The 24,210-nt window shown below is 38.5% G+C and overlaps 2 protein-coding genes across 3 annotated transcripts; both read right to left on the bottom strand.

Annotated features, from left to right (window-relative positions):
• Window positions 1-84: 84 nt before the first annotated feature.
• xpo6 (exportin 6) lies at window positions 85-18,551 on the bottom strand. The gene is made up of 24 exons (XM_049560498.1): window positions 17,770-18,551; window positions 16,278-16,368; window positions 15,854-15,966; window positions 15,240-15,437; window positions 14,002-14,161; window positions 13,269-13,346; window positions 12,614-13,145; window positions 11,486-11,612; window positions 11,272-11,381; window positions 10,974-11,082; window positions 10,670-10,762; window positions 8,693-8,762; window positions 8,438-8,597; window positions 8,044-8,136; window positions 6,350-6,494; window positions 5,568-5,717; window positions 5,202-5,391; window positions 4,944-5,099; window positions 4,277-4,391; window positions 3,910-4,081; window positions 3,503-3,664; window positions 3,226-3,324; window positions 2,166-2,396; window positions 85-1,642 (listed from the first exon to the last, which is right to left on the bottom strand). Exons 1-24 carry the CDS (start codon window positions 17,770-17,772, stop codon window positions 1,541-1,543), a joined length of 3,459 nt encoding a protein of 1,152 aa, XP_049416455.1. The 5' UTR covers window positions 17,773-18,551; the 3' UTR covers window positions 85-1,540.
• A 699-nt stretch (window positions 18,552-19,250) lies between these two features.
• Window positions 19,251-23,549, bottom strand: antkmt (adenine nucleotide translocase lysine methyltransferase). 2 transcript variants are annotated; one of them, XM_049561024.1, is made up of 6 exons: window positions 23,458-23,539; window positions 22,392-22,555; window positions 22,198-22,302; window positions 21,973-22,113; window positions 21,585-21,635; window positions 19,251-20,788 (listed from the first exon to the last, which is right to left on the bottom strand). In XM_049561024.1, the coding sequence occupies exons 2-6, from the start codon at window positions 22,551-22,553 to the stop codon at window positions 20,552-20,554; spliced, it is 696 nt and encodes a 231-aa protein (XP_049416981.1). In that variant the 5' UTR covers window positions 22,554-22,555; window positions 23,458-23,539; the 3' UTR covers window positions 19,251-20,551. The 2 variants fall into 2 exon arrangements, with proteins under 2 accessions (XP_049416981.1, XP_049416980.1); XM_049561023.1 differs by having other exon boundaries at window positions 19,252-20,788; window positions 23,509-23,549.
• Between the last annotated feature and the right edge of the window lie 661 nt (window positions 23,550-24,210).

Here is a 24,210-nt window from a genome sequence, read left to right as displayed (position 1 = left end):
AATGAATAAAGTGATCTTGAAACTATATATGTAAGTATGAAAAACTTTGCAAGACATTTTAGGTTCATTTTTGATGCAGTGAGCCTGTCAGACTTTAATCAGAACAATGGAAGCCCATATATTTTACATTAAAGTGGTAACTAGTACATATTTAGCACCCAGATGTGAGTTTGAGCCAAAAGCCAGCTCTAATCAAACTAAGTTAGTTAGTCCGGCAATCAAATCCTTTACTTCTTTTCACCTGTAGGTTTTTCTGAGTCACATGAACCTGCAGCTTGTTTTCTGATATCCAACAATTACATAGGTTTAACATGCATGTTCAGCCCACCTCATACACAAAAAAGCATTTGCCTTTAGTAGACAACAGTCGAGAAAATCTTTGGTGCACCATAAGGGAGACACTACAGGTGAACAGGGTAAATCTTTTTATAGATATCATCATGAACCATCTCCAGCTGATTAACTTTAAGAAAATCGTTTGTGTTATAGATTTGCTGAAATTTTGTTTAAATTTGTAAATGATGCATTATCTAAGCAAAGCAGCCCAGAATCTAATTAATGTAAAAACTGTTTTCGCCTGTAGTGTCTTCCCTTAAACATCTTTATATCTAACATTAAAGCTATGCCGCAAGTTGAACCTACAGAAAAGATAATGCAACATGTTGTGTTGTGTGTGAAGTTATCACCCTGTCATTGCTGTGAATTATCCTTCATGTGCTGATACTTCGCATCTTTAGCATGCTGCGTCCTCAAACAGCATTTGTCGCATGTGATATGTCACATGCCACACAGGCCAAAAAAAAATTATTCAGCAGTTGAAATAGATGAATTTTAAAGGGGGCTTTGAAATGATGCCATTGATGAATGTATAGCAAAACAGTGTAGACATACAGAAAAGTCTTGAATCTCTTAATAGTACCATTATTCTTACAAACAATACTGCAAGAGTTGGGCACAAAGACCAACAAAATCACAAATTAATTAATGAATACCTGAGTTTTACTAAAAAAAAGCACTTTATTAATCAAGCAGGTTTTCTCTTTTTCAGAATGGAATGATATGAAAGATCTTAAGTTGAGAGTCCGTCTCCTTTGGAGATGAAAAAAATTGAAGGCAAAATGAATAAAAGCAGACATTTTAAAAACTCAAAATGAGTTGAAAGTGCTCAGTCCCAGCCCAGCTTCGTTGCGGAGGCGTGGGAAAGAAGGCCTGGCTCAGACTGCTCCAGGTCTGGGCAAAAGCCAACTGCAGACCAGGTTTACATTTCCTGCCAAATTATCATTGGCAATACATTAGGAGGGCGCTGCTTTAAAAAAAAAAAAATCATGCGCCAACCTTCTACAGTAGAGATCAAAGACAAATCATCAGCAGCATCCTCAACCTCCTATTACTCAACAATACAATGTGTGTCGTTCCTTCCTATTACATCGAATAGGTGGAGCCAAGCTGGATTGGAGAAGGAGTGTTGGGCAAAGTGGTCAGCACAGGCAGTCCTTGAAGATCATCGTTGATGTGTGGAGTGGTTCAAGCAGTCATTGTGCTATAGCTTTATGGTGCCAGTGGGCAGGCTACTGTTACACAGTCTGTAGTAGCGTAGGTCATTCACCAGCCGCTGCACACTTTGAGTGAACGATGGCAAGTCCTGGAGAAAGAAGAGGAAAGTTAAAGTCAAATCAATTTACAGAAGGGTTGACAGTGTTTTAAGTGCAGAGAAAGAAAACAACATTCAACACAACGGGCAAATAGAACAGTATTGGTGTCATGGGCGATACTGGAAATGTTAAGAATCAGTTTTTAAAACAATTATACATGATTTAATTAGGCGTGGGCAATATATGCATGTATCTTGGCTTGTTCTGTGGGGTAAATATGAAATGACTATATTGTGAACATTGAGTATAAACTGTCACGTCATTTTTTTAAACCACTGGCATGAGACTCGCTATGGCGTTTCTGTTCTCTCTGTGTCCCACATTGACAGACTCGACTCATGTTTTATTTCTGTTAAACATGTTGTGGAGAAATCTTTCTTGCCACATCATACATGTAACAGTTGGTTAACTCTGTCTCCTCCTAATGCAACATACTGTATGTGCCAACAGACTGCAAAATACACTGCCATTGTTACTCATTAGATAAACTGAAAAACAATATTTCATTCTTACCCGTTCAAGCTTGAAGTTGCGTGCAAGAATAGCTCGTTGGCTGGTGTCCACACCCTGGCAGCCATTGAGGAACTCTGGCATGAAGGCCGAGTAGAAGGCATCGAAGTCGACAGAGGCCATGTTGTAAATAGCAAGGGTGATTTCCTCTTGCAGAAGGTCGTGACTTTTGTGGAGAAGGACCTGCAGCAGCACGTTGATGAAGTGGAAGAGCATCGAGGTCCGGAAAAGTTTCTAAAGCACAATAAAAACAAAGTAATGACAATGGAGTCTATACATGGGTTACACAGTGTGTGTGCGTAAAACCTTTCATTCAGGATACATTATACAAGAGTTTGGTTTAAATCTGTCAGTGGGGTCTGAGATTTTGTGGAGGACAGACAGATGGATAGGAGCCCACTTACTGTTGCTTTAATTACTTGGGACCAATTTTCTTTTTTGTGTTCCTTTTTTATGTTTATTGTGTTTGTATTTGACATATCTTCTAGATTAAATCTTATCATAATGTACTTCCTTCTCCAGTGATGGGAAGAGGCAAGGGTACAACAATAACACTGATCCGAGTGCCAAGTGTTCTCTTGTTCAAAAAGAGATGCGAAGGCCACAATAAAATCTAATTAAATTGACACAAGGTTTCTAATGGTACAAATAGGCTAAATTTAAGTCATTGTAACATAACTTAAAACAAAATTTTCCACCAGAACGCGGCATTACATTCGCCCAGTAGAATCTAGACCCATCCATTCTGGATTAAGTTAATACTTTTTAAGGCCTTTTATGAGTAAATGTGTATTTAAGACATTTTAAGGACCCGTGGCCACCCTATGACAACTTTTACATCTAACAAGTTTACAAAACGAACTGCTAATAAATGCAGGGTAAATGAAAAACTTCATAAAAAAGGTATAAAACAACAAGGGTAGAAATGGTCTGATAATGACTGAAAGGTTTCCCCCTTAAGGACAATTTGCAGCTAATGGAGAATGGGTGAAATTCAGAAGTTAAAAGTGAGTGAACAGCTCAACTCCGTGAAATGGTCACCTCTAAAAATTAAGACACTTACTCTGTGATATAACTTGTGCTTGCTGTTGAGTGACTCCAAATAGGAGAGATTCTGCTTGAAGATGTGGATGTCCGGCTGCAGGAAAGACTGTCCAAAAGCCTGGAAAAGACAGATTTGACAATATGTGTTACAATAAGATGATTTTAGAACTGGATATGAACAACTGTTCTCCTGAAAATAAAACATAAACTCAAACACTAGTCACTGACTAGATTTTTTTGTTCTTCTAAAAAAGGTATGATGGTGATAACAACTTAAGCCACATGTTTACACACACCTGCATGGCAGCTGTGAACTGGGCCTCGTTTTCCATAGTGTCTTCAGCAGCTCCTCTTTGGACGCTTGTTAAGACAGACGTTTTAAAGAAGTACCTCCAGTTTTGGTGAAGTATTTGGTATAGCAACTCAAACATCTCTGACTTGACGTCTGGGGAAGATCGCTAGCAAAGACAAAAAAAAAAAACAAAAAAAAAACAAAAAACATGAGAAATTCTATCACTGTTAAATACCTGACCAATTATTTATAAGAACATTTTTTGACTGTAGGTGCATTTTTGTATGATTTCCAAAGAGAGATGTAACATCATGTTCTTATTTAATGGTTCTACCAGGGTAATCACCCACAGGTAATCGAAATCAAACTCCACAATGAATGTTAATGCAAGACAGGTGAACTCCAACTGACCTCTGCCACAACTGGATAAACCTGCTCCATGCACAGAGAGAGGATGTTAGGTAGGAAGGGCTTGAAAGCTTGACCAGGCTCTTGCACCACCACCTGCAGGATTTTCAGGAACTTCTGTACCACTCGACACCCTGCACTGCCCTCTTGCAAAATACTGGCTGCCAGCTGTTCCCTGGGACACATAGGAGTGGAGATTACATTCATTACTATTTAGTGATACCAGCATTGTCAGTTTACACCCCATACCATTTAACCCTTTATCTGTCTAGACGGGGTGTAATACTACTGGGATTACAACTAATTTAAGTAGTTACGTTTGTTAAAAAAAAAAAAAAAATGTGGTGATGTTAATGGGTTTTTTTTTAACCTGGTGAACATGCTGAGAAAAGTGTGGATGATCTGTCCTGTGAAGGCAACACCCATCTGGACTCGCAACGCCTGGAACAGTGTCAAGAAGAAGGCCAACATCTCGTCTGTCACATCTGGGAAAGAGAAGCAAAAATTAACAAAGCTGCTAAGTCGGACAACCCCTGAAAAGAAAACATGAACTTAGTGGTTGCTTGTGACCCCCTGTGGTCAATAGTGCAGCTTTGCAACAGCCCTAGCTGGGTCTGTAGTAAGGTAATAAAGAGACAAACAGTGACTGTTTACTCAAATTCAGGTTCCTATTCTTTAAATATACCTTGTTTTCTTTCTGTTATACTATATGACACAAGTTAGCTGCATCTATACAGTTGCTACAGCAGAGATTATGGCACTTTCACTTAAGTCGAGTCAAAAATGTTTCAAGTGTATAATGGTGTAAATCTGATCTTTTGTTACATGATGATGATATCACCATGCGTGTACTAGTAGGAGGCTGAGAAACATCTGAGCACATTTGTCATAAGAAGTGCCGACTGGGACAGGTCTCAGTGCGCTGTGACAGGACAAGTAGTTACAGAAAAGCGAATTGGATTAGATCATCTTTATACAGTGATCAAATATTTAACACATACTTCAGATGGACGGCCAAACTATAGAGAGACACTGACCTGGCTGCTGAATAAACACTGGGAAAAGGCTGAGGGACACTTGGACAGACTCCTGAAGGCTCTGGTAACAGATCTGACGTGATTTGGTGGATTCCCCAGAGATGCTGTCCACAATGTCTCTGAGCACAGGCAGGGCCTGCTGTATCACTGCTTTCACTAGAGTAGAAAAAAAGAAAAGACAATTAGGGCAATACAAAAAAAAGTGATGGGATGTGAATAAGGGAAAAAGGCATGAAAAAACGAGGAAGAAATACTGACTGTTAGCCAGATCGGGTTGCCGTGGAGTGATGTTCACCGTCCCTCTTATTCCCTTGTATTCTCGAGTGAGTGCTGCCATCAGACTGGCATGGTTGCTGGAGCGTGTTTGCCACTGCTGCTCACTCTCTGGTAAGTTTGGCCATGGGAGCAGCAGCATGTTGGACAAAGCCCTACACACCAACATGTGAGCCTGTAAGAGCAAGCACACACAAACATACACAGAATAATTACCTCATGTATTGAGGACATTTTAAGGACTTCAAACTTTAAGAAAAAGATCCAAATTCTTAAATCATTGAATAAATCCATTAAATAATTCATTCATCAAGTCATTTCACATGCAAAACAAAAGCAACAAACACTTACCTCTTGGGGAAGTCTGCGGCTCTGATTCTCCGTAGTAATGAGGTTGAAGATGTTCTGAACAGCTGGCAAAGTGACCAAGAACACGGGCCGCACTGTCGAGGTTATGGAAACCATCAGATGGCATGCTGAGAGCAGCAACTTGTCAGGTACCTGTAGATAAAGACAATATAAGTGTTGAAAGAGGAACCATTTGGTAATAACACTCTCCACACCATTTCTCTTTTTACTATCTCAACCCTGAACATCTTCCTCCCCCAGTTTTCAAAACTATATGCTTGCATTTTTTTAATGTCACACAGTAGGTGGAAAGGAACTTTAAATGGGCGCAAAATTACCTTAATAGTGAATAAGAGCTATACTTAAATTTGCTCTTTTATGCGTTTTTTGAGGACATCTTTTAGAGTTTCCCAAAATCTCCTCCTTCTACTGACTGGATGTAGCTTGTTGTGTATGTTACAGCTATCTGAATATGCTCTGCACTATGGGAAATATTAACCAAAAAGGACCAGATAAATAAAGCAGAAACTAAAGACAAAAGGAAGCTCCTGTGAACCTGGCCTAAAGGTTTTAAGTTTTGGGTAAAATTACACTTCCTCTTTAATTAACCACTCTTTCAATATGAAATCAACAATTTTTTTAGATCAAGTATCCATGAACTGCACTTAGTTATATTTGACCTGTTGACATTTAATAATTAATACAATAAATATTAATCTAAGACTAACTTATCATTACACACACCAAGAAATGAGATATCAAAGTCTTAGTATGATGCAAGCTACCTTTGCTGTGATGAGTGGGCTACTGGCATTTATTGTGGATGTGATGAGGGTCACAAACTGGCTCTGGTTTTGACTGTGGACCTCACTGTAGAACTGTGCAAGCCAGTGGGAGTAGGCTTGCAAAGCAGCAAGGGCCTGTGCATGTCTGTAATAAACAATCCAACACACAAACTTAAAACAATGAAGACATGATGAACTCAGTAAAACATACTTGCTTCTTCTTTACACAGTTTAACTTTTTTTTAGCTTATTTTTTAAGCAGGGGCATCACAGTTATCTGTAATAAATTAGGTACTTTTACAGAGTGAGCCGTATTTTTTTTTTTTTTTTTTTTACAATGTACTTATATGACACGAAAATAGAACATGGGGTGTTTTTCATTTGATATAAATAAAAATTAAAAGAAACTACAAATACTGCCTCTGCACACCAGTCATGTCTCTCTTATAGTTTACATACACGTCTGTGAAAACATGGATGCTTCACACACATCTTCCCCTCAGCAGTACAGAAGATATATACAATCAGCACAGTTTCAAGGTGGGCACACAACATTAGTGTCACCAATTCAGTATCTGACCAAATGTCTCCCCCTCTGTTTCCGAGTTATGATGCTGAGTAATAGCCAAAAATGTGTTTTATGCAGAATATTATGTCACAGTGAAGTTGACCTTTGACCTTTTGGATATAAAATGTCATCACTTGTCATAATTAGTGTATGAATTCTTGAGTTGTGGCCAAAAACATGTTTTGCTAGGTCACACTGACCTGACCAAATTCTCACAGTTTCTTTAGTCCAAATAGACCTTTGGGTCAAATCTGAAGAAATTCCCTTCAGGTGTTCTGGAGATATCGTGTTCACCAGAGTGAGACAGATGCAAAGTGACAGTGACCTTGACCTTTGACCACTAAAATCTAGTTGCTTCAGTGTTGAGTTCAAGTGAACATTTGTGTCGAATTTGAAAAAAATCCCTCAAGACGTTGTTGAGATATTGTGTTCATGAGAATGGGGCAGATGGACATACAGACGGACAACCTCAAAACATAATGCCTCCGGCCACAGCTATTGACGACATGGAAGCATAAAAATGTCTTAAACAAAATAAGGGCATTTTGGGGGGAAATACACATTTTGTACTTTCATAAATTTAATTTTCTGGAGCCTCATGGAGAAGGTAATATTTTTCATTACAACCATTTCAAAAGTGATATCATACCAGTTCTCTACAGATGAGGTGTCTGAGTGAAGCCATTTATTTTTAATTGCTTTTCTAACAGCTACACTCAGTATTCAAAATAGCTATTTTGTTTTAATATTTGTAGATTTGTAGTGCACGTCTCAGTAGCACTGAAGCCCAACATTTACATTAAATAAGACTGGCCAAGAGTCAGTCAGGTCAAGTCAGTCCCAGAAATAAAACTGCTCTATAGTGTCATTATGCAAAACAGCAGCTCTGACAGCTGTGAACGGGAGGTAAGTTTGCTCGGAAATACGGCTGCTAAGTGTCTGAATTCACACAAACACAAACTGTTCACACATTCAGTTCCCCTATTAATTTGTCAGTCAAAGAGCATTTGATTACACAACAGTGTAGTCTTGTTTTCTGTGACTGAAACTTTTACAAACAAGTATTTACATGCACAAATAGTGTTACATCTGTGTTAGGTTTAGCCTTAAACATGCGATAACTCACACGTCAATGAGGTCTGGCTTGAGGACAGAAGGCACGGCGGTCTCCAGATCGTAAAGGCTGGTCTGCGAGCCGTAGCAAGTCACTTCAACCAACCTTAAAAAGGAAACACATGGTTCGTGGTGATCATTTGGTCTCTAAATAGAGCAACAGTCAACAAAATATAATCCACCACCACTTATTATTATAAATGTACACCACTTAGTATGGTATGAAAAACACTGAATACATTTTAACACCAAACAATTTAAATAGAACACCAAAACAAACCTACCAAACAACCAACTTCAGAATAAGCTGAGATTAAGTAGTACTGACTGTGGCATGTGTAGCATTGAAAAAGATGTTAAAACATAAATTACTTTTTAATGTTTTGGAAGAGTATTACAGCACTGACCTCTCCACCACTGCCAGGGCGTCAGTGAAACGTGCAGCAAAGACCTCCCCGATGAAATGTTCAGCCAAGCGTCCGACAGCTTGAAGTAGGGAGCTGAGGTCCCTGAGAGAACAGTGAAGTCGACGGCAATCATTCTCTGCGGTGATATTTAGCCTCCGACCTAAAAGAAGGACATTGTGATGAGTCAATGCAATAGTGAAACACATTCAATTAGCACCACCCAGTGTGAATGTACCTCAAAAAACTAATTCTTACTTGTGCCAGTGGTGACGATAAACTGCTGCAAACCCAGGTATACAGCCACATTATCTTGAAGGACTGGAAACTTGAGAGAGAAGAGAGGAATAAGGAGGAGGCTGCCACAGGCTGGCATGTATCATCATACATTTCTTGACATGTAATAATAGAATCCATAGAAATGTGAAAATAATTCTGTTTCTTTTGAGTGTTTTTTTCTTTTTCTACTTGATAGCAGAGTCTTAAATCAGCACCCACTACCTGCCAAATGCAGGTAAACTGCTGGCAACAGTGTTTAATATCATCAGACCTTCCACTATTTGGCGGACAGAGAGAAGGACACTCTGTAACTGCTATATGAAAGCAATGCTACTGGCGATAGAAGCTTTTTAGTTTTAATTGTCAAAGTTCACCCAATTCTAACCAATAACCACCAATAAAAAGATGTGCACACACACTAGACTCGCCCACTCATTACTGCATCAACTTCACTGCCTCACATATCAATTTCATTTGAAGGAATAACTCATAATGAGTGTGTGCCAGTTGAGAGGGAGACAGAGAGAGGGTGATGGTGGATGTGCTCAGAGCAGACAGAAGCTGGCGATTGGAGCACAGGAAATCAGTTTTCAAGTGTTATTACAGCACTTAGGTTAAAGTAGTAATGCCAAAATGTAAAAATACTCTGTAACAAGTAAAAATCCTACAGTCAAAATTGTGATTAAGTATAAATACATAAGTATTATAACTACTGTTGCACTAATGTGTTCAATTTCAGAAGTGGTAGACAAAAAAAATCTTGTAAGCCACATTGGCGGGAAGTTAAAAAAATGAATTTCAGACCCTGCTTGTTAGTATACACTATATACATAAAAAGATGTAACATGCACAGTACAGAATTGGATGACAAATAGAAAAAGAGAAACACAGTATCATAACCTCAGAACAAAAGACACAACGTCTTTGGAGAAACTGGTTCCAAACAGGAACCAATTCATGGAATTGTATTTAACAGAATTAAATTTCAGTTTTATAAAATACTGAGATATGAATGAAAGTATGATAGCTATTTCCCAAGATAGTGCATTTTACTAAACACTGCAACTCATTGCTGATTTGTGTTCTAGTCTGACATGTTGTAGTGAACCTAAACTAAACCAAAAGTAACATTAATACCAAAACACAAACTGCTACTTAAAAAAAGGGGAAAAAAGAAGAGTCTGTGTTACATTCTTACAAAATGACGTGAATAGTGCTGTGCTAGGGCAAATATACTGTTGCGCTCCTGTTTGTCATCTGAACTGACAGCCTATTGTAAAAACAAAGTGAAACACATGACTCTACACCTCACACTCCTCACAAGTGAAGTTATGTAAAACTGCGCATGGGCAACACATGGGTGTCATCACCCTGATTCTGCCTCAAATGTGACATTCAAATGGAGGAAATCACTGAAGCTGAGTAAAACGTAATGTTAAGACTTTTACTACTGGTAAAAAAAAAAACAAAAAAAAAAAACAAAAAAAAATTTAACTGAAACTTGACCTCCAACTTATAAATTATTTTCAAGTCTTTAAACACCTTGTTGTGTGTTTACAGTCAATTACATCTACAGTATTGTTCCATTAGTTTCACCAATGAGTTAACTAGTGACACAGCATGAATTATTGAGCAACATTGTTGTGTAAACTTCCAGTGCAATCTAACATACTTTACACAATGATATGGAAAGGTGGTTGAAGTCTGTTCATCATGACTATGCTGGAGGTAACCTTGATGCCTTGATGCACAATTTTAACCCACATCTGGCAGCCAATTAAGGCCAAGTGGTCTAGTATAATATTCAGGAGTCAGTATTGCTTTTATGTTTTGAAAAAAATCTACTCCTGCAGCTAATTTGGAATTTTAAAATGGTAACACACTCCAGTGAAATCCACTTGAAGATGCCAAAACAACTTACAAAATGTCAAGGTGATACCAACAGTGATCCCTTACCAAAGTAGAGAATGCATGGGATGGGAGCAGCTCCATCACCTTGGCAACCACCTCCAGACTCTGACGCAGGTACCTCTGCCACTCGGTCTGTTGCTATAGTTACCAAACGAAGGAGAACATTCAGACTTTGAAGAAAACATATAAGGCTGTGTAATGTAGGCCTGTCTTAAAGAGGTTAATATGCTAATAATATAACAACCTATAATACATACAATTCTAGTTCTTGAAGAGATACACAGGACATAGAGTGTGAGGAAAAAGGGTGCAACCAACTGACTGTGAAATATATGTAAATTGCTCTTACGTCATCATCCAGAGTCTCATCATCCAGCTCTTCTAACTGGGCCTGGTTGTATCTGAACTGTATGCGATTCAGAACTTCCCTTAACAGAAGAACTAAGGCATCTTTGTACCTGTCCAACAACACACATGTTAAATATGCACATTTTAACAACACACATATGTTAAACATGCACATTTTAACAACACACATATGTTAAACATGCACATTTTAAACACTTCATTTGAGATCACTGATCATTTTTACTTTAAGGAGCGATGAAATTGAAAAAAAGCTTTAACAGATTTTCTAGTCGACTTACCTATTTAGAACACTTTCTCTGTCAGCAAGTCTGCTTTTGATTTTGGTTGTTAGAAAATCCAAAAAGACACTCCATATATCCAAACAGGCAAAGTAGCCTTCATGGGTAGGCTGTTAAATCAATGAGAAGAGGGTTTGCTGTCAGAGGTCATGTTTTGCTGGAAACCTGTGCTACACTACATAAGCAAATGACTGCTTGACACAATTATCATTACCTGGTTGAAGGTGTACTTGAAAAGTAGGCCAAGAAACTCTACTATTGGAAACTGAGGACTGGACTCAATCCGCCTCAAGTGAACACTGACAAACAGGCGCAGAAAATCTGTGAACTTTTCCAAGTAACTGCAAAATGAAAAAGAAAACATTAAAGTTACCACAGAAACATTGCACTCAGAAGTTACTTCATATAGTTAATGCGGACTGATAATAATCTAGTTTCTTAAACCAAGGCTGGGTGTCCACATTGCAAGAGAATATTACATTACCCAGCATTAATTTCTATCTTAGCAATGGCCAGTGACAATGTGGCTTGTGTATCCACACATACTACAAGATCACATGCGCTGTCGCTGTAACTGCAATTGCAAATACTGCACTTTTGACAAGCCAGCCGCAGGGGTTGGCAAGCAACTGCCACAACCAATGCTCACATATTTTCATGTAAACACTGCATAATTACACTATGCTACAAATGCCAGCAACATGATGAGCATAATAGCGCATATCACTCTGTTGAGCCACCCTTAATCACCATAGGGGGAAATTCCTGGACCACAACAGCCCGAAAGATCACTTATGAAAATATCACGCCGGTTTGATAATGACTGGGATGTCACAGATGAGATGAGGTGAGGTGAGGTGAGGTGAGGTGATGAAATGACGCTCAGTGACTAATGTCTGGGATGGCCAATATACACCTTATATATACTGTATAAATAAAATCTAATGGTATCACAGAGACTTGAAATCATTTTCTGCAACTGTCTAGTCAATTGAAAAACAAAAACAAAAAAACAAATAGTATAGTATAGTATTTTACAAGTTTTTAAGTTGTAATTTTAAACACAGACAGAAAGAATAGATCAGACTAAGACACATGTGACGGAGCTATGGTATATTGCTGTATGAAGCCAGTGTGAAGAGCACCAGTGATGAAAACAAAGGCGTTTTTGAGAGCTGGACTTCTGAGAAATACCACAGTGCAACTTCTGACTGCCTTGAGTATAAAAAAAGTAACTATGATCAGACCTCATACTGAAGCTGTTATGACAGAATACACTCACTCGTCTGCAAACACTTACATATGTGCAAATATTAGTGTCAACTAATGGACTGAGCCATACCTCTCATCAAGATCCTGTAGGCGGCTCTTGACTGTGTGAGCGTTATTCTCTCGTGTCAGCCTCTGCAGGAGAAAGAAGGTCTGCTGGAACATGCGCAGCAGGTACTCCTCAAAATCCATGGGCACACAGTTCTTTGACACGAGCTCGTTGATACAAGTCATGGCGAGTACACCAAGCCGTGCACGATCCACCTTGCTGCTCTCACTCTGCTGTACGTTTCGCCCTCCTCCATTCGTTGTTGGTGGCACTGTCCCAGGATTAAGCTGACCATTAGAAGAGGAGGAGTTTGAGGAGATAAAGGATCCTGACTTGGCCTTTGTCCGCAGATCACAACCAAAACGTGCAAAATGAAAAATGGATGCCAGCAGTGTGGGAGTGATGCTTGTGGACAGAGGGATCCAGCTGAACAGGTGAGCCAAACACTCCAAAACGAGACAACAGAGCTGATGACTCTCATTGTCCAATGCTGCCATGGGCTGGCAAAGCAGCTTTGAGTACTGGCTGCCCTGAAACAAACTGCCCAGCAACTCCACTAATAGATTGAGGAGACAAAAAACAGTCTGGTTAACACACAAATAAAAACAAGCAACAACTACTACATGATTATCACCAAATTACTAGCAAATCTTATGTAACTAAAGGACAGTTCACTCACCACTTTCCCCTGAGGTGGGTGAGGGAGGAGGGGTGGAAGCTATGATACTGTGCTTGTCCCAGTAGGTCTCCAGGATACCTGCAAAACAAGAAGTAACAAGAACTTAATTATACACATTTGCTGAAGGTTTTCCACCAAAACATTTGTTCCGACTGCTGGCAGCCTGACTCTAGTTTCAGGTGGATTTTTAGCTTAAAGGGATAGTTTGGATTTTCTGAAGTGGGTTTGTATGAGGTACTTAGTGATAGCGAGTGTGTGACCTACAAGCGTGCCCCCAGTTTGGAGAAGCAGGCAGGAGTACCACCATGGAAGCTAAGCAATGTACTGCTGTGCATGGGGGGTGGCAAAATATAATATAGCCACCTCAAAAAAGGCCCACTTATAAAACAATCAATAGCAGTTTTAAGTGGATGCTATACAATATTTTCAGTGCTTTACCTTACTGTCAGGCAGCCCTTTACGATGGGAACTGAAACTGTTATTTATGCTCTCTTTAAACAAAAACTGTCATTTTATCTTGCTGAACACAAGAGTTGGTCATCTACTACTGCCTCATTCGGTTAGTTTGTGTCCTTGTATGACTTTGGCGTTTAAAAGGGTTAGTTCAGATTCACCATTCACTGTCTGACGGTGAGGTAAAGCAATGATAATATTCTAAACATAGTGTTCACTTAAGTTGGTACAAATTTGTTAGCACTGATCAAACAAACAAAATTACACAAAGTATTCTCACCTGTCAACAGTCCAAGCACTGTCGGTACTTGCTCCAGCAGCAGTTTACGCAGCTCTTCTTTTCTGGCAACACTCAGGTCTTCTCGAGGACACGCAAGTTCCTCTGATGTGGTTTTCAACATCACCAACCCCAACGGAGCCAGAGCTGGGGACTGGATCAACTGTAGTTTGCAACACATTGACAAACAATAGCTCTATTAATTAAGATAAAGATTACTGAATTTTGCCCACTAAGACCATGACTGCTGCCATCGAATACACTTTTATAAAATAAAACAATCTTCTCACAGCAAATGCCATATATATAATAAGTGTGCATGTTTAGGTTGTCATCTTCTCACTGAATTAATCACGAGACAAGATGCAGCAGGATCTATCGTATGTGGTTTATCACCTTGACTGAACAATTTCCTGTGGGAAACTTTGAAGTTCATATAATCTGTTACTTTATTTTCTGCTCATAATCTGGAGACATACAGTAAAAGGGGAGATGCATTTAAATTCAAAGTGTGGAACAACTTGCAGATTAAAGAAAAATGGTCATAATTTTCTCTCAAGGTCGAACAATCATGTTACACTGTATCTATGTATACACAACACGCCTATCAGCTGTGATTAATGTACTCTTAGGCCAGCCACTTGCTCTGGAAGACGAGGGACCTCCATTGTAGACTGTTGACTTTTGTATTTAAGTTTAATTAATGTAACGCATTTTAATTTCGCAATTAAAGGAAACTGACTCTGTCCCTCTTTCATGATTTAATGACAGCAAACAGTAAAGCTCCTTTTCCATTACTGTGCTCATGAACAATTTCACAACGTGTCCTTCAAGCAGTAGTAAAGTGTTTTTGGTAGCAATTCTCTTGTGGGTCATGACATAGCTTCTGCACTTGTTCACATCCAGCCACATCCTCATATCATACAGAAACTCTTTTTTGTAGACTGCAATGCTAACTAATATGAACACAATGTTCCAAATGTACACAGGTAAATTAGAAAAGAAAGTAAACCTGAAATGCAGTTTGAATAAAGTTGACAGATATGTAAGAGGTAAAGGGAGAGGAACAATTTTAGGGCATCTTCACCTTATGAAAGAACACATGTTCAGTGTAACATAAGCTATATTTCTGTAGACCTGTTGTTTCAATGTAACTTCTGTGTCGTCGTCAACTTTTGTTGAGTATCAGACACATCAACAAAAGCCTTTTTAATAGCAGAAACAACATCAGCAGAGCTTACCTGAAGGGTGTTCGTAAAGAAATCATGGTAGAACATTGGCCAGTCCTGGCGACCAATGTCCACAATGACTTTGCACAGTTTGTTACGGATGAAATAGGGCACCGATTTGTGCTGAGCAAGGAGGAGTTTTGGCAGACAGCTGCGAATCTCCATCTTGTCTTGTGAAGCAACACCGATCCACAATTTGTTCACCAGGTTCTGAATGTAAGAGGAAATAATCAGCAGTCAAAGCTGTGTTTGAAGGACAACATGATGCCCATTGAAAGACTTTTTACTAGCACACCTTCCACTACAATCATGTTACTGCAAATGAAACACCTACATTTAAGCATACGTATCTTAGATTTGTGTTGAAAAAGGTGAACGTATGTAATTAGGGGTCACAGGATGTTCAGCCTTTTATTCCATGGGAAATGTATTACACATTTGGCAAACTTGTTTTTCAGAATTAGAGAAATGAGGAAACAGGAAGAGCATGAAACAAATTCTCTTCTCAGAACTTGTAACAATACTTTTCTCTGTGCACTGTCCTATTTCCAAAGCATCAAAAGGTAAAGAAGGCCCCTGACAGTACCAGGAACTGAAAATATGCATCTCCCACCTACAGGACTTACTTCAAATACTGTGAGGCTGTACATCATTACATACTCATTCCGAGTATTGGAGAGAAAGAACAAGCAGTGGTGCCATGCTCCGGTCTGCTGTGCAAAGTTATTCAGCAGCTCCTCTGCAGAAAAAAAAGGAAGTAGGCATGATCTCTGACAGAGGTACATGACAATGAAGTAGTTCACTTGCAGACAGACTGAAAGTAATGCGTCACAACACAGGAAGTGCATAAAAGAGCAACAAAAAACATTTTTAATAGAAAGCAAATAGCCTCAGATCACATCAAACACTCTACAGTGACAACTAGACCTACACTACAGTATATTCCAGTATACAGAACATTGTATTTGGAGATCCAGACTTGCTAAGGCGGATATGTATCATGTCTTTGCTTCTAATGTGTACTGGTAGGTTTTTAAAGGCCACATGTACCTATTTCTCTCTTTCGCTCATTGGTTGTGCAGCTGTGAAAGAACTCAGTCATAAGGCTCTCCAGTGCTCGCAGTGATGCCTCCTCCGAAGCCTAGTGGACAACAAAAAGGTCACATTAAGTACAAAACACACATTTAGATTATATTTTAGAATAGGCATAATCCAAACCACTGAATGCTGTATTCATAATCAGCTGTCCATTAGCATGACACAAATCACACCAAGTTGGCAATATACTGATATCGTGATATGCGACTAAATATCGTCTTAGATTTTGCATAGTGTAATATTGTAAGTGTTGTCAATCCCTTGTTTCTATTATTTGCCTTTACCCACTTGTGCATCACATCCACATTGCTTATGATTATTTATCAAAAATCTCATTGTGTAAATGTGTAGCAGAAGCACCAATAGTCAACCCTACCTATATCATCATATTTGATTTCTCCATACTGCAGAGCCTTATTTTAGACCAGTATCTATCTGACGGATGCAATACAGTGGTATACGTCATGCAATATACATGCGTAGCGAATACTCAACTGAAGATCAGTCATGTACAAGAAACCCATCCTCACAGTGAAGAGAGCAATGCCCTTCATGTATCTTGACATATCTCATATTTATTATGCATGAAGTGTTTATATAAGTTCTTTAATTTGTTAACAAAGTGCCCATGTGCAATTTAACATGTTGCCCTGTAGGCTGATTTAAAGAGGTAACCTTTTGCATGTTAATGCTTGCAGGCATATGTACCATCGTGCTCAGAAAGGTCACTTAGTGAGCTGGAAACTTATCTTCTCATGTCAATTCCTGCACATAGCACTAGGTATTGCACACCGATTGTTGGGTGCGTTTTGGCATAGTTTCACAAAAACATAATCCACACATCTTGGTACTTCCTGGCTATAACTGCAGTCTGATTTGCTCACATAGTTCAGCATGAAGACTGCCCAAGAGTTCCAGTTTTGGTCAAACAAACCAAATTAAGCTGTATTTAAACAACTGCGTTATATCAATTGTAATACCATGCTTTGGCAGGTGGAGGAAGTTGGGCCCTGCCTAGCATTAACGAGACAGCAAACTGAGATCTTTATATAGCAGCTCCTGTAGCAGGCAGGTCTGAATTCCTCAAATAAGCCACAACTTGCCGAGGCTCAACACTACTCACAGCAAATATTCGGTTTTGCAAGATGGGCGTCTTGTACCGTGAAATGGCTTAACGAGCTGTCACATCCCGTGAAATACCTGGCCCCTCAGAAACCGTTATGTGGATTAACAGACATAGAGAACTGTAATGCACCCAATCACACATGATTACCTGTATTTTAGGATATATAAGTACTGTACAATGTTAACATAACTATGGGTCTTCCTGTTTAAATATACGAACCAAAACCTTGTACACCCACGTTAGCCGTTAGCAAATAAGCCAGGAAGACAAGGTGAATAACTTATGTTAGGTGATTAATATGCGTCAAATTATACTTACCATGTTTAGCTGTCTCGGTTTCTTTCTTCAGTTTATTTGTTGTCGGATTAATTACAGCAATAAGCCAACATTAGCTCGCTGGCTAGCCAATTCTGTAGCTAACGTTAGCTAAGGTGTTGCTGGCTAACGTAACCGCAAAGGGGGCTCATCATGGTCTGCTCGCCTGCTTAGGTCGATACTCCACACAAATCTAGCTAGCAAAGGTTGGCGTCGTTGACCTGCTCACAATAACAACGTTAAACACTGAGCTGAGTTAGCCTTGCTCGAATAAAACGCGTTTTTGCTTACCAAGCATATGGGTTTAAGATTGAATCAGCTAACTCATCTCTAACGTTATCTCAGTTAGCTGCATTTTCGTTAAACGTTATTTCCGTTTACCGTTAATCTAAATATAGCAATATTGTTTTTTGGAACATCTAACACTGGCTCCGGCACCGGAGAAATGTGCAACGTTAATTAGCTTTCAATGTGTAGCGGTCCGAAGCTAAGTTACCCAGCTGCTAACGCTGCAGCGGATGGCTAACTCGTTAGCTTTTCTAGAAGGATGAAGGCATAATTTTCGTTAGCTAGCTGTCAAACCTAGACATGCTTCTGGCTGTTGGTCACGACAACTTGCCTTAACCGTTTATAATTTCAAAGCGTGTGAATATGCACACTTAAGTTGTACATCTGACACATTTATAACAACACTAAATATATAATACTATGCGCGCTGGTTCCTGTTATTCCCCTTCTCAATGTTTAGGGCGGCTCAAGAATACAGCTAGCTTGCTGGTTACAGGGTTTACTTCGCAACTTCCTCTTTTGCTGCAAAAATCAACCAAACCAATCAGCTTGTGTCAAGTCGGTCACAATAATAAAAGGACTGTCTCCGGTTGTATCTATAAGAACAACAGCATTTTTCTTGACAAATGCTAAAGAGAGTTTTTGAATAACATTGTGTCATTGTGCAAATTGTCACTGTGCAAAAATGCATTTAAAAAGTAAGCAGCATTGAGTTATACATGAAAGAAAATCTGCTTGCTCAAAAATTCATTACATGTTGTATAGTCTAAGCTCTACAGGCACATGCAAAATGCTCATTTAATATTGAATTTCTTAATCTTATCCTTAATCAGTATTGTCTCTCCTTTAACCCACAACTTAACAAATTATAAAAATAATCAAACAAGTTTGAAATTTGAACATGTTGATGCTGTAACTCAATTTTAGCTGGTTCAAAAGTGGTCTTAGACATTCAGACTGAATATCACCCTGTTTTCAACTATAATTAACTTAATGCAGCACTGTTATGTCACATTACTTATTCAGTTTCCTTACCTTGTGCAATACAGTATATCTACACTGTGAATTCCGCAATATTTATTTATTCCCCAACACTATTTAAATTGTTCTTACCTTGTTTTAAATTTTAATGCTACACATCATTTGTGTATTACATCCAATGTGCAATTATACTGTACAGCTGTCAATATATACCCATACATATATTCATACATACATACATACCCGTTTCCATATGTGCATTAGTGAAAGGTGTATATAGTCTAAATAGTATTGAGTGTATAGTTGTTTCTAAATTTAGTACTTTATATTTTCTAATTCTGATATATGTTTTTGTATTTTATCTTTATTCTATAAGTATTCTATTGTCATTCAACTTGCTTTTCTATGTGTGCTATTTGAGCTGCTGTAACATGTGAATTTCCCTGGTGTGGGATCACTTAACTTTTAGCTTATCTTATCTCTTATCTTAAACATTGAAATCCTGGTTGCTGTTCACTGGGTGCAGTTAATGCAGCATATTGTTTGACAATATGTGTATGCCTGCAACAATGACATGCTCTTGTCACTGTAAATCAATGACAGTGGAATTTCACCCACAAACAAACACATCATCCGAGGTAGCGTGACAAATTAAGTCTCCAGCACATGGTGCATGAGAAAGGTCCATTCATAGTCCATACATAAATTAAAACACTTTAATTGCAAACCCACATGTATACATACTATGTACACCTTTAAGGGATGGACTACACACAGTGAAACTGTTGACACTGTTCCCCTTATACACTGTGGACCCCATGGGGTTTATACCAGTGTTACAATCTGTTTGTGAAATTGGGTTAAAAAACACGAGCCACCTTTAACATCCAGATCATGAAGTCACATTCCACACTTGCTGTCACGAAGGCATCCTCACAGCAGTGAGGACCTTTCACCTTCACACAAAAAGCATTAAAATTTTTACTTAATTGTACCTTTAAAAAACAAGCCGCACAGTGGAATGCAAACTTTGCTCTGAAGTTGTCTAATTACATACAACCTATACGACAAATACTTAATAATAATTATTTCTAATAGATCACGTAAAACATTAAATAATCTTAAGTTCTGTGGCATAAAATTAACACAACAGAAAACAATGTAGATGATAAAATAACTTAAAAACACATTTATAAGACTGCTTCCCAGAGGCAGTAATCCGGAAAAAATCTTCAGCATTCTGGAGGCAAAGGTGTGGTTTTTCCTCAAAGGTAACAGAAACCCTTGTTCAGGAATTTCTGGTTCAAACTTTGCTTATAACAAAGACAGAGTCCATCCATGAAGATAGTTGAGAAGAGTTTGTGCAAAAATGTACATTCCCTGATTGCTGTACTCTGCTAAGGAGCAAGTTTGCCACAAACATCTGTTTGTAGATGTAGTCAAAATGTAAAGACAGACAGTCAGGTTAAATGTCCTCAATATTCCAGTAATGGGTATTTTTATCTAATGAAAAGCTTCAAGTAGATCCTTTGTCCTTGTTCAGTCCACTACTGGGGTCGCTATTTGTGACTATGAGGTCGTCATTTTTCTTGAAGGTGTTCTGTCTTTGTGCTTGCATGTGATACGCCCAGGCTCTGTCCACACCATGTCCCTCAATCCTGCAGGGTGTCCAGTCAGGTAAGGGAAAACGACCGGCTACCACTAAGGCGTCATCAGGAAGCTCAGTCTGCAACTTCTGCTGCAATAATGAAAGCTGGTGACACAAGATTATATTATTATATTATGTTGTTATTATATATTATTATATTTTGATGGAAATTTACTGAAATGTACCCATGATGATGAATCTGAATTCAACTGCAACTTTAACCATGTGCCACATAACCACATAGTTCTTACTAGGATTTATGTAGAATCCAGAAAAATGTATATATTATTAAAAGGAGGTTGCGCTTCAAAAATGGGATTCTTACAGGAGTGTGAAACACAAAATCCAGTCATCACAAATGTGAAAAGCATCTCTTTTCAACAGAGATGCTGCAGAAATGCGTAACTGTACTTCCATTGTAATGTGAGTAAAATAAAGAAGCGTAATTTGAGTATTTTGTCCTTACTTGATTTGGAAATTTGGGATGTACTACCTTTTCAATTTTTTTTTAGAATATGCTCTAAAAAATGTAGTATGGTAAAGGTACACAGATTTTTTTTAACAAGTTGCAACGACTTCCTGAAACAGTATGACAAACAAGTTATTAGTGAGGTTGCTTTTCCATTTGTAAAAATTCACTGAGAGGAAGAACCTTTATATAGTAAAGTATCTTCTTCGAATCATGCTCAATCAGTGTGATGTGACTCAAATGTTATTAAAACAATAAAAGGGCTTCCTGTTTCATGACAGAGACAAGGGTTTCTGTTATGTCAGCAGGTAGGAAATGGGCTCACCTTCATTCTTTTTAAAAGTTAATATTTAATTATTTGCTTATCTGTACACCACAATGAGATGGTCTTTACTTCATGGTTTATAAGCCTGTGTTCATTATATTACTCACCACGCTAGGAGCCAAAAACACTGTGACATTCTTGCATTCTGTCAAGTTGACCTGAGAAACAAGGCAGGTGGGGAAAAGGGACACTTTATTAACATTTCAGCTTTGCATAACACATGTAAAAAAAATATGTTTTTTTTGTATTCAAAATGGCAAAAATAAAGTAAACCACAAGGTTACCTAGACAACTATGAAAAACATACGTGTATAATTCATAAAGATGTTAGTAGGTTCACATGCGCTAATAACAAATTCTGTTTTCAGCAATTTAGAGGGAGGGAGTCGAACTGTTTCATTTTGGCTATTTTTTCCTTCTTGGAGTGACAACATTTCTATTCAAATTTAAACAGAAGTGTTACTAATGCCACAGTACAAGTGATAAATGTCAAACCTTCCAGAGATCTTCTCGCCGATACGACACCTTCTCATGATGGCCTGCTCTCCAGGCATGAAAGCGAGACAGGTGAACAAGCCAGGGGTTGAGCTCATAGCCGACAGCGGGAGTGAAGCCCTGTCGATGGGCTTCCAAGACCTTAAGAGTTAAAAATGACCACAATCAAAACCTATTTCTCACCAGTTCTAGAAAAAGGAGCCTACATATCTTGCTTGTACTTACAATGCGTCCATCACCAGATCCCAAATCCACAAGGCCTCCCTTTCGACCTCTCAGCAATGTCATTACATTATCCACTTGAGCTTTGCTGGCAGGGATATACGGCACCTGGAAGATATTTTAAAGAGGTTCTGATAAAAAGAATATTGTACAGTACAAATGGTGCAAGACAAGTTCCATCAAAAGTTATTCCAGACCTGTAACCTCAAAGGGACTTTTCTGAAGCCTGGCTGGAGGACTCCCACCCACATTGCGTATACAGCAAGCCCAGTGCCAGCAGCGATCTGTGCAATACCCCATCCTCCGAGAGGCCTGGTCTTGAGCTCGGCAAAGACCTCATCTGGTGCATCATCATCCATTCCTGCACGAAATGTGTAGGGTAGGGTCAAAATTAATCTAAAATTATAAAATATACTATAAGGCACAGGGAAAGGGTTGTAAAATACTGAAAATGAAAATGTATCCATATCAGAACATTCCCCTGGGTACTCTCAGTGTCCTCTGTAACATCTTTTCCAATTCACTGTCTATCACAGGTTTGAGTTTTAGTATTCTAGCTTTTGGATTTAGAAGAGAGTTGTTTATTTCTACTGATATTTTTTAGCTGTCTTAAGCCATAGGAATAAAATGTATGGACTTTGAAAATGGTTTAAATTCCCCTTTAAAGTAATATATCTCAATCTGTGCACACAGTATATACACAAGTTTGGCAGCCTGGCTCAGTGATTGCAGACTATACATTCATTTATTTTTTACATATGTATATTTTTGCATTACTAGATTGGTTTTCTATTTTCATTTTTTCAGTCATTCTGGACCCAAAATACACCTTGGATGTAGTTTTACTATCTAAGAGGGTTTTGGGTGCATTTGTTCCTGTTTAGACATTAACTTGCTTAAACATTAAAGTAGCACACGATTGCACACCATACTGGAATTGATGTTTTAGACACAGCCTTGTGTACCGATATTCTACATTTTGCCCCACATTAGTATCATTTAGCGGTCAGGATTTTTTTTTTATCTTAAGAGATTAAATATATATAAATTCTGAATGCATTTTTAAAAATCATTAACCTCTGGCTGAAGCTATTTCGATCTAGTCTAGAGATATCTGTGACAGACGGACTGTGTGCAGCAGGTTGAGGGTCACATGCATGCAGTTAGTTTGTATCCAGACATTGTCTGACTGAGAATACGTAATGACACATTCATTAGCAACAACGTAACATAATGCTGCAACACACAGACACAGACACAGACCAAAACAATTGTGCTGGTGTTTAAGTAATTAACAAGAAATATCTCATTGACCTGACGGAGTGCGTGCGGACCACTACCCTGTAGGACCGGTCCGTCTACGAAACATTCCGTCTATCCGAGAGCTTACTAAAATTAGTTCCGGGAATGTGACGCAGGCATTTTCAGGGTAAACATAAAAAACCTGTAGAATAAAGTAATTTTGAGGAAATATCATTACTTTAAACTTTGATTTGGTTGTTTTTTTCTGTCGGAAGCCCTGAGCCCAGGTGTTAAAGCACCATCGCAAATTTTAAAAATCCAACGATAATTTGTTTTCTTTAAAAATCTTTTTTTTTAAGAAAGCATGCCTTCCAAACCCGTTTCTCTGAAAATCCGTGGTAAAATAAATACCAAATACATCCATTTAAAGTTGTATTCCCCTCCCTAAAAGCCAAAAAACAAACCCCCCTAGTGCTTCAAAAAAGTATTTGACATGCCTCCCCTTTTTGCACTCATTTGACAATATTTTATATAATTTATCTTCTAGTGTCACAGACTCTCACAAAGTCCATCCCTAAATACAATGTTAACACCATATTTGGTAACAGCTATCAAAGTAAATGCCGCTAAGAATGATAGAAACATTTGCAGAAGCAGTGTTGCTGAAAATTCCCTCCCAGTTCACAGAAACCAATAACTCAAATAAAATGGGGACCTTCTACTATCACAGAAACTAGAAGATTGGCATCATAATAAAGAATGTGACAAAGTATG

The sequence above is a fragment of the Epinephelus fuscoguttatus genome, linkage group LG19 (genome assembly GCF_011397635.1).
Source record: "Epinephelus fuscoguttatus linkage group LG19, E.fuscoguttatus.final_Chr_v1".
Classification (NCBI taxonomy): Eukaryota; Metazoa; Chordata; class Actinopteri; order Perciformes; family Serranidae; genus Epinephelus; species Epinephelus fuscoguttatus.
The sequence above is the reverse complement of the archived record's forward strand: the minus strand, read 5'-3'. Positions and strand labels throughout refer to the sequence as shown.